A 10,827-nucleotide genomic window follows, 5' to 3' on the forward strand; every position below is an offset into this window, starting at 1 on the left:
TCATGGGGACCCTGGCTGGGTGTTTTGGCTTTTCACTGAGTCTCCTTGGCTTGGGGAGATCTCATTTTCTCTTAGGTTAGAGGTTATAGGAGGAAACATCCAGTGTTGATGTCTGTTTTCAGCAGGAGAGAGAGGGTAGACATCCGGTCTTAATGGAAACCCTGGTGTACAGAGAGATACCAAACCAGCAAACAAAAGGCAAGTCTCCTCCGGCAACTCTGCCCAAACTGTGGCGCCTACACATTAGCGAGCCCTCCACCCCTGCTGCTGTCCCATTTAGCCTCAGTCAGCCTTTCCTGGGAAACTCTCCCGTACTTTTCAGTAGAGCAAATGTCTTCCAGAGATAAGGCTGTCTGTCTGCCATGTCCATTTTAAAGGATGGAAATGTTAGAGAAAGAAAAATAAAAATGCATTGGAGGGCATTACAACAGTTGCCATTGCAAGAAAAACCTGTGGGTGTCAAAAATATTTCCAAGTTGAGTATCTATTTCAAGCATGTATTTTATCTAAAGAAACTCCAGGGTAGTGCAGGACCTGGGAGAGGCCTTTCAAACCAGCTGTAACAAGATGGTTCTGGCAGATCTGTCTGTGCTTACAGTTAGCGCTTAATTTTAAGGAAATTCCTTTCTTGTGAATCCTTAAATCTGGGAAATCAGAAATCAGCTGACAGGCAGACTCCTGACTGTGGAAGAGACTTAGTCTTGGAGCCCAGAGCCAAGGCCACCTGAGACAAAGGCCTGGGACACTTTGAGAAGCCACCATGGTCTTCCATTTCCTCATCTCCAGAATGAGAAGTGGATTTCCTCCCAACTCAGAAATTCTGTGATTTCACCAGTGCCTCCGTCTCTTACAGGCTTGACTTTTTTTTGCGGAATGAGTTTCCAGAAAAGCTCTTAATTCAAGGTCATTGAGCAGATACCTGTATCTGTATTTATCTAAAGATACAGATGTATCAGCACCTATTGTAATTTCTTTGGGGCCTTGGTATACCAGCATTTATGCCAGAGTGTCTTATAATGAGTCATTTTTGAATTTCAGTAAACAAACTTGATGAAATTTTATGCTCACCACTGCTATAGACCCACTACCCCATAAAAAAGGAGTCCAAAATGAATCCATTGAACTAAATCCATGTCTGGTCTGGGTGCTCCTAGAGTGAGACTTTGTCAGAAATAAGAGAGAATATACAGCTTCTGTCTCAGAAATTCTAAGGTGCTGCTGTCATTTTTCAGATCCATGAAGTATACCACCAAAATGTTATTTTGATAACATGGGCTGTAAAATAAAAATGAGATTGGCATCTCTCATGGTTCAAGATGTGGCTTCAAAGCCACATGGCTCAAAGAAAGAATAGGGAACTGGAAAAAAAAATTGTATCCATATATCCATCCTGTCTGGTGTTTAACATGGGACCATTAGCAGCTGACTTGGAGCCTCTGACACAGGGTTATTCCTTACTGATGCCCTAAGGGATGGCTTAGGCTAGTAAGATGCATCATTGTGAAATCAGAGACATTTAGGTTTACGTCTGACTTAGGGTCTTCATCCTGCCCCAGGACCTTGGGCCTAATTATCCTCTGGGCCTCAATTTTCTCACTGTAAACATAAGGATATACAGTGTAGGACTTTTTTCCCTCTTTTTCTGGTGAGAATTAAGAAGGTTCATGTACATGGGAGTGCCTAACAAAATGCTTGGCACTTAGTAGGCGTTCTTGAGAACATATCACTGTGGTGCAAATTGGCAAGTGTACTTAATGTGCTGCTGAATTGTACACTTAAAATTGGTTCAAAGGGTACCTTTTATGTATATTTTATGACACACAAGTATTGCTATACCTGACCATCATCTCTGAACACCTAACAGTACCAGCCATATTGCCAATGTTCTGTGACCCAAGGGGCGCTTAACCATACTGACTTAGATTCACAGAACGTTAGTGCTGGCAAGGACGCTGCAGGTTGTCTAGTCAGGCCAGCCCAAACTGGGATGTTCCAGCCCACCCAGCCCACGACCAAGGCCTTTACACTTGCCCCACTTTCCAAAAGCTTCTCTGTAACTTGCCAGGGGGTGTCTGGGTGAGTTTGGAGCATAGCCCTAACAGCCTGGCAGCACCCACACAGTGATGGCCGGTGTTCTTTCCCAGCCGGAGCCAGGCCTCGGGTTGCCAGGTGACTAGACCGGCTCTGCTCGGGTGCCATGGTGCCTTGATTGCCTTTCCACCACTTGGTGGTCGGTGGTTGGTATGGAACTCTGAGCTCAGCTCAGAGATGGAAATGCTATGTTGCTTTTGTTTTTACCCAGGAGATAAGGCTTTTCACACCCAGTAGCCATCTGTCCTTTCCCAACTTGGTTTTGACCCTTTAGCTCCGGGAGTGTGCCACCACCCACTCTTTGGACTTGGATTAGTGACTATTGTGACTTTGTTGTTAATGCTAATGGAACCATTCGGGTGTATTTTATTCGCAATGAATTTGTGTTTAAGATTCTAGTGTGGGAAAACTGTCTTCGAGTTTCCTGATTTATAATAGAATTGAATGTCAGTGTGGCAGCTTGTACCTTTTAGAGTGGGGGGCAGAGGGAGGCAGCCGAAGGAGAGGCGTCCTGCCAGCGTAGGCCTTTTTACCCCGGGGGTGGTTTGTCCACAAAAAGCAACAGATGGACGAAGAGCTGGGTGACCAAGCAGTAAGTAGTTGGGCAGAAAGTGCCCTTTGTGGGGATGAATTGTGTGTGACACTGTCTTCGTTTGCTTACAGCAGGCAGATGAGACCCTGGATTTTGAAGAACAGATCTTGGAAGCTGCTAAGTCCATTGCCGCTGCCACCAGTGCCCTGGTCAAATCGGCCTCAGCAGCCCAGAGGGAGCTGGTGGCCCAGGGAAAGGTGGGTAGACCCCACTGGCCGAGCGGTGGGACATTCGTGCAGGGAGAGCCCCTGAGGGCCACAGAGAGGAGGTGAATGCTTGTGGTTTCCCACGGAAACCAGGGAAAAGACAAAAAGAATTGCTTGTCTTTTCCCACCTGACTAAAAACTCTGCTTAAGCCTGACAAACAGAATGTCGGGTTTGCTGTCTAGGCCTCTCACCTGCTTCTTGTTAAGGAAAGTATCCCACTGCAGCAGCCTTCAGAGCCTGAACAAGACATATATATTCCCACTTTATGTTAGGCGATTTAAAGATGTGAATTGTGATATTTTCCTGGTGGATGGCTATACAAGCACCATAGTCAGGGACTTTATAAATCCTTTTCCAACTCCAGTGGCTCCCTTCTTTTTTTAGGACTCTGCAGAAGAATGCTCTCCAGCTCAACAGTTGGCATTTTTCTGAACCCATTGGTCAAAGGGCTAGTGGGGTTTTAAATCTGAGATTTCTTTGGTCTGCTTCATGTCCACTCACTGATTCTATCTGTACTCCCATGAAAGCATAGTTCCTTTTCAATGATCCAAAGGATTAATGGTACATCGGACTAATCCTGGATATGGGAAGGCCTCCCAGTGTAAAATAGTCCATGTGTCCTGTTACTCCCATACAGCATGGAATCACCCCATCCAAAATGCATCTTTCAGAGGAACTGCAAAAAAAAAAAAAAAATACAGAGGAACTACAGAAATCCTGTCATAGGATGGGGGTTTGGGAAACTGAGTCACCATAACTGTCCGTCACTTTTGTCTGATATTAAAAAGCCTTTGCTGTTGGTCTACAGAGAGATGGATACGGTGGTACCTTGGCCTAAGAACTAATACGTAGTTATGCCTGACCAGTGGCCATCCATCTTCCTCCAGAATGTTTCCTGTGAGCTTAGCTGTATCTTAATCCACCCCACATACCTTGGCTCCTCTTGCTAAGCCTCTGTATGGTATGTTCCTCAATATTAATGTATATACATGTCCCCAGCTGACCTGCAGTCTGTCCCTTTATGCTTCTCACTTATTCCCATGGGTGTAGCAGAGTGCTGACCTTACTGGTCAAGCACTTGTTGACCAATCAATGTGTAATGACCAAAAATGGATCACTAAGAACATTCTACCAAAAAACTAGCTGATTGGTACAGGGCTGACTATATGCCAGATACATTGCTAGATACAACAGAATCTAACGTGAATATGGCAGAGCCCCTGTTCTCCAAGAAACTTGAAGCATTTAAGCATTTAAGAAGTTGTTAAAGGAGGGCCAGGCATTTAGAAAGTTGGTAAAAGAGATTCACCTGGACTTGGGTGAACTGTAGACGTATGTGCAGGATGTTGGGTCCTATGTGGTGCCTGTTAATTGCTGACAGATCCCCGATTTCATAATGAAATTGAAATACTCAATCTCTGACCTCCCTAGGCACTTCCACAGTGTAAAAGGCATTTCCCCCCCTTGCTACTCCCTCCACATCTGGACAGAACACGTTTCACTTGCTGCCATAATTTCTAGAACCAGAGATCATCTTTCTTCCATCCTCCCCCTCCTCTCTCCACCTCCCCTCACCCCCAAGGAAATGATCTGTATTTCCTTAAGACAAGGCTCTGCTCCCAATTGTTCTGAAGAGATGCACCGCCCTTTTTTGCATCATCTGCCAGAAAATTACAGCGTGGCCATAGAGTCAGTAATCAGGAGAGATTTGAGTTTCCCTTGGCCCTTGAGAGAAGAGGCTTCATTAGCTCCCATGTTTGAAATGGAAGATGGTCAACAGAGAAAATAAGCTTGTAAAGACAACCCCAGTCCAACATTCCTGAGCCATTTTCCCAGAAACACAATACCTGGCAAGTAAATGGGGGGCATTCTGAGCACCTCAGATTGACTCCAGTGGTCCAGGTGGAAAGCAGCCAGGAGGCACTGCTGCATCTTGGGGTGGCCAGGGTCCCACGTGGAAGGGGTGCTTCACTCATACCTAGCCCCTGGCTAGACCCCTCGTATAGTTCCTGTCACCTGCTAGCGGGAGCCGCAGTGGGGCTGCGTGTCTGATGAGATGGTTTTCTCTCTAGTTCCAAGGCAGGGTAGGTTCTGAAGGGCTGCAGGTCACCCCGAACCTTCTAGCTCTCATTGCAGATTTTTAAACTCCACTCCAGGTGGGCTCCATCCCTGCTAATGCCGCGGATGACGGACAGTGGTCCCAGGGGCTGATTTCTGCCGTGAGTCGCCTTCTCCTTCCTCCCCATTTGCTTTTGGGATCCTGGAGGGCAGTGTGGGGCCTTGGGTCACTCCTCTGTTGGCTGTCCCCAGGCCCGGATGGTGGCAGCTGCAACCAGCAGTCTCTGTGAGGCAGCTAATGCCTCCGTCCAGGGACATGCCAGTGAGGAGAAGCTCATCTCATCTGCCAAGCAGGTCGCTGCTTCCACGGCTCAGCTGCTTGTGGCCTGCAAGGTGAAGGCCGATCAGGATTCAGAGGCCATGAGGCGGCTACAGGTAATGGTCACTGATGCTGGTGGGAAAATACTCCTGTTGGAGCGGGTAAGTGTCACCCAAAGGGACGGTCTCAATTCCTTGGCATGACCCACCAGGCCTTCCATCAGCCAACTGTCCAACTTTTCTCATTTTCTACATGTGCAGTCATACATCCTATACCTGTTGCCCCACCAAACTGACATCCTCCACGTGTGCCTGCCAGTCTCATGCCTTGAGGTTCTCACTCACCCAGAATGTCCTGGCCTAGCCTGGCAAACTGCTACTCACCCTCTGTGACTCATCTCCAAAGTCACCTCTTCTAGGAAGCCCTCCTTGACTCCCAGGCTTCAGGAAGTCAGACCCTCCTCTGTCCTGCCAGAGCCCCTGGCTAGACCCCTCGTATAGTTCCTGTCACCTGGTACCACCACATTTATCCTTGTAGCTGTCTTTGACACGATAGGAGCTACTTAGACACAGGCACCACATCTTTTATCTTTGCATCTCTCACACCTGAGGTGGTACCTATTCAATGGATGCCCTCAATCACTGTTCGCTAAGGAAGGACTGAGGAATTCATGAGACTGTTGCTAAGGTTTCCAGATACCAAAGAACATGCCTTTAAAGGTGACAGTCAAGTCCATCCCAGTGCATATATATTTTCCTGAATATTTCTATTATAGAAGAATTTTAAACTCAATGAAGGAAATGTTTAAATGAAAAAAATCATATAGCCTTGATATCTTCCAGTGCCAAATGTTACCATTTGTTCTCCTCCTTATCTATATACAAAATAATCATGTCTAGCTGTAATTTTAGCAAGAGACATTCTGCTTTTTCTCACTTAACATTTTATCATACATGACTTTTCCTTGAAGAAAAGGCTTCATAATTTCTCTGTGCAAAGCTAACTTGTCCATTCTCCATGAGTCTCATTTTTAATGATTGCATGCTATTAAATCCACTGATTATGCCAGAAATTCCCTATACTTTCAACATTGTTTCCAGTTTTCTAAATTTTCATTGTAAGTGTTAAAGTGCAGATTGTTTATGTTGCTAAAAATATTTGTATAGTCATGAATAAAATCATAAATGGCAAGAAATATTTGAATAATGCCACCAGAACTCAGAATTCTCATTTTATTCTGAAAATCCAATGCGTATGTGTTGTCTGGCCCTCCCTGGCACTCACCTCCCATTCCTGCATTTGACTTCTGGGATAAACCCAGGGGGAGTGGGGCTGCATGTTTCTGATGTGAAGTTCATGGGTTTTGGGGACACTTCTGAGAAAAATATACTGAGGTACAGAGGCCTGGGTACCAGTCCTACCTTTGGCATGTATGAAGTGCATGATCTTACTCAAATCAGAACTGTCCAAGCTGTGGCCCACCTCGTCTGTAACTTGTGGATAGAGATACGTGCACTGGCTCTAATGAGGGTCAGGAAATGTAAAAGTGCTTTTGTAAGTCCCAAGGATTTACACAGATACAACGTAGCATCGCTCCTGTTATCGTTATCATTGTTACTGGTTTAACTGGTCCCTCTCAAGGGCCAACTGGTCCCATGCCTGAGTCCTTTACAGTGACCCGGAGGTTCTCTGGGGCTAGACAGGTCTGTGTTCAAGTCCCTGCTCTATCACTTACTAGCTGCAGGATCTTAGAGAAGTTACTCAACCTCAGTTTCTGAAAGGTGAACTAATGGCTTCTGACCTCATAAAGCTGTTTTGAAATGAGCCCAGGATGACTACTTGACAAATATTAATTGGCTTCCCCTTCCCTTCTTGTGCAGGCCCTCATGAAGTGACCACGTCCCCACTGGTCACTGTAGATCACCAACCAGATGAGCCAGTTAACTTTGAAAAAACTTTTAATGTTCTTACGGCTTAGCCCCAAGTGCACATCCTTGACTGTAAGGAGGCCTAGGCGAGAAGTACGGGAAGTCTAATGAGCCCTTGACAACCATTAGGGAAAAATACCAAACCTCGGAGTGAGGACAGGTCCCAGGGCTATGCTTCCTGTCATTCAGCGTAAACTAGTATGGGCTGCAACCCTTTCTAAAGATCTAGACTTCACTTTGAAAAGCTTTTTTTATTTTTTCACCTGTCCCTAGCAATTGTCTCATTCTTGAACACTTGGCTTAAAGCCCAGCTGTGACTCTAGAAGTCGGTCTGTAAAGACCCTGTTTACTGTGGGGCTGGCCCGCCCTCCCGTGCTTGGGTAGGCTGTGCTCTCATAGCCCTTCATTCCCTCACAAAGCATTCAGTGGGCACCAACCTGGACCACCACTGTGCCAAGTGCTAGGGATGCAGAGATTCAGGTCACAGCCCGTCTCAAGTTACTGTCCAAGAAGGACAGACGCAACCACAAGTGTGGTAAGGGCTTCAAGGAAGCCAGCACAGAGCACTGCAGGAGCACTGGGGGAGGGTGTCGGCTCGAGAGCCAAGGCAGACAGAAAAAGTGAGGTCTGAGTCAGGTCTTCACTAAGTATGTCTAAATTGGATAGGGCAGGGAAAGGTGGTTTTCTAGACCAAGGACGCAGCCCCTTGCGGGTTCACACACATAACACATTGCTGCAGTAATTTGTTTTCGTAATTGTAATTTCCCTCAAAAGTAATGTCTCACTCCTCTGTGAATGACCTAAGATTAGGTAGATACCAAAGTTGGTAGAATCAGTGGATGGATGGATGCACAGACAGAGGATACTAACTAGAGAGAACTTCTAGTTATAACTGGATGATAAATGGAGTCATAGTCTCATGAACTGCACCTTCATGTCTGTTCTTGCTGGATCCAAATGGCGGTTTCTAATGATACAATGTTTTTCTGCCCACTTCAGGTGGCAGGAAATGCTGTGAAAAGAGCCTCAGACAATCTCGTTCGTGCAGCCCAGAAGGCAGCATTTGGCAAAGCTGATGATGATGATGTCGTAGTGAAAACCAAGTTTGTAGGGGGCATTGCTCAGGTTTGTGCTTGAATCCAGTGTTTACTCCCCAGATGGGCAGTGTGTTACATCAGACACGCAAAGTAACAGCGACTTACACAAGATGGAAGCTTCTCTCTCATGAAACAGTCTGGGTTGCAGAATCTAGGGATGGTGTGGCTTCCTTTTGTGTGAGACCCAGGCTCCTCTGCCTCTTTACTCCGCCATCCCCAAGATGTTGCCCCCTCGGCTACTTGGTCTCAGATGGCTCAGTAACCACCTTGGCTTTCCAGCGAGCAGGGGGAGAGGCAAAAGGGGTGGGCATGACCCTGGAGTGCATGCATCCCTTCCTCTCAAGTACCCTTGGTCAGCACTTAGTCACAAAGCCAACCTAGCTGCAAAGGAGGCTGGGAAATGTAGTATTCTTTTCTGAGTAGCCATATGCCTAACTAAAAATCAAGGATTCTGTTAGGAAAGGGGAAGAAGATAAATGGCAAGACAGCAATATTATCATTTAAGTAATGCATTTAGAGCTACTACCTACTCCAGATATTTGGCCCCACAGAGAGAATGGATGGTGTCCCTTTCCCAGAACTTTGATAGGAGTAGATAGGATTCTGACTTATGCACAATTGCATTCTTAGACATGGGAGTGAGAAGGAAACTTCAGGAAATCAGGCCTGCAGTTTTGGGTCTGTGTTGATATAAAGTCATTATATGAGACTGGTTTTCTCCTCAGCACCGGGAGCACTGTGAGGCCCCATTACTGAAGTTACTTCTACCCACACCTGCCTTAGCTCTTCATGAACCACTCCCTGGGTTTGCAAATATACTGGATACATTTTGACCAGAATCTACCTCTTGACACACTAATTCCAGGAGAAGTTTAATGAAGAAGAGTCTCTGATCAAATAAGTCCAGGAAATACTACACTCTGAACCTCCACCTCAGAGCATCAGTGATCAGTAGCCTCTAGTACGAAGGCTCTGCCAAAGGCCCACGGAACGAAATCCCGTGGCTTGGCTTTCTTGAACAAAACTTACCCTTTCTCAGGGTAGCTATTAACTAACACTCCTCAGACCATACCTTAGAAGCATAAAATAAATATATGAAAGCCACCTAGTGGTTAAGGATCCCAGCTTTAGCTTCAGGAATACCTGAGCCGGGCCCTGCTCCACTCGCTGAGGCACTTCAGGGAAGAAAGACCCAAACCTCTCAGCTTCAGATTCCTCCCTGGGAAAATGGACACTCGCTGGGGCACACTTCACCGCGTTGCCATGAAGACGATGGCACTCCATGTTCAGTGCTTCCACTGGGGCCCAGTGCCAGTAGGGATGCAGGAGGTGTTTGCTATTAAGTCAGTGGCCAGAAGTCAGTGTATTTTCTTGGGTCAACTGGGCCATTGGTCTCAAAACCACACTGGCCCAGAGGCTAGTCTCCCCAGCTAAAAATACTTATTCCCAGGCCCTGCTGTGACTTCCTGCAGTCGAGGCTGTGGAAGTTCCTGAGGAAAGCAACAGAGGGCGGGGGCAGCCTCCTGGCAAGTTTTCAATCCATCCAACTTGTTGCTTTCCTTCTAGATCATCGCGGCCCAGGAAGAAATGCTGAAGAAAGAGCGAGAACTGGAAGAAGCAAGGAAAAAACTGGCCCAGATCCGCCAACAGCAGTATAAATTCCTACCCACGGAGCTGAGGGAGGATGAAGGCTAAGTCCGGGGCCCAGGTGGCAGGCTCTGGGGGCCTGCTCTGCAGAACTGGACGGTGGTCCCAGAAGGCGGGGCGTGACCCGGAAGCTCCCTGCCTGCCTCTCCCTGGGGCCAGACCAGAGCCCCGCGTGCTCATTCTCACATCTCTGTCCTGCTGGGCACCGGCTGCATGATCGTGATGTCACACGGTACAGAGTCCCACCCACAGCTCCTACGCCGCCTCCCTCATGCCTCACCATATCTCAGGAGAGAGGGGCACACGTTTCGTGAACTGTTACCAAAAAAGAGAAGTCAGTATTATGTCGTTCTCAGACACTTTTGCTTTTGTTGGTCTTTCTCTAGGCCTCCTCCTGGGCCTTTTGTGAAATTTTAATTGGAAACAAAAATAATGGCTCTGGGGAAATCACTGATGTCATGGGTATTCTTCTCCCTCTCCGGAGAAGATGGAAGTTGGAGTTGGACACAGTTAATCAAAGTCAGAAACATAAACCAGTGTGGACTTCAGGAGGGCGACCCGGGTCATCCTTCTGTGTCTTGGGCACTGGCTCGGCCCAGAGGGTGAAGAATTCCTGCTCCTGTTTGCACGCTTTCTTGCCTCTGTGTGTAAGCTCCTTGTACAATCTAGACCCATCTTGTATTCTGCAGCCCAGAAAATGGAACGGTTATTTTTTTCCTCCATAATTCGAAGGGCAGAGGTATGGGGAACTGTCAGGCTTGGTGAGCGGGGGCTGTAATAAAATGTGTGGGCTCCTTACTCTGCGGAGGCTGTTTCAATTCATGCAGATTGCCCCATACAAACCTGTGTCCCCAGATGACAGTCAACACAGCATCCCCTCCTAAGCAT

At 47.0% G+C, this 10,827-nt stretch overlaps 1 protein-coding gene across 9 annotated transcripts in view; it reads left to right on the forward strand.

The window, feature by feature from the left end:
• Positions 1-10,737, forward strand: part of TLN2 (talin 2) — a 440,089-nt gene extending 429,352 nt beyond the window's left edge. For 7 of the 9 annotated variants that reach the window (XM_073211939.1, XM_073211935.1, XM_073211941.1 and 4 more), the window contains 5 exons: positions 2,755-2,880; positions 5,047-5,109; positions 5,201-5,428; positions 8,195-8,320; positions 9,859-10,737. In XM_073211939.1, the coding sequence (XP_073068040.1) occupies positions 2,755-2,880; positions 5,047-5,109; positions 5,201-5,428; positions 8,195-8,320; positions 9,859-9,987 (672 nt within the window). In that variant the 3' untranslated portion in view covers positions 9,988-10,737. The remainder of the gene's footprint in view (positions 1-2,754; positions 2,881-5,046; positions 5,110-5,200; positions 5,429-8,194; positions 8,321-9,858) is intronic. The other 2 variants (XM_073211940.1, XM_073211943.1) reach the window with 1 other exon arrangement.
• The last annotated feature ends 90 nt before the right edge of the window (positions 10,738-10,827 follow it).

Source organism: Manis javanica, chromosome 8, assembly GCF_040802235.1.
Source record: "Manis javanica isolate MJ-LG chromosome 8, MJ_LKY, whole genome shotgun sequence".
NCBI classification, from domain to species: domain Eukaryota; kingdom Metazoa; phylum Chordata; class Mammalia; order Pholidota; family Manidae; genus Manis; species Manis javanica.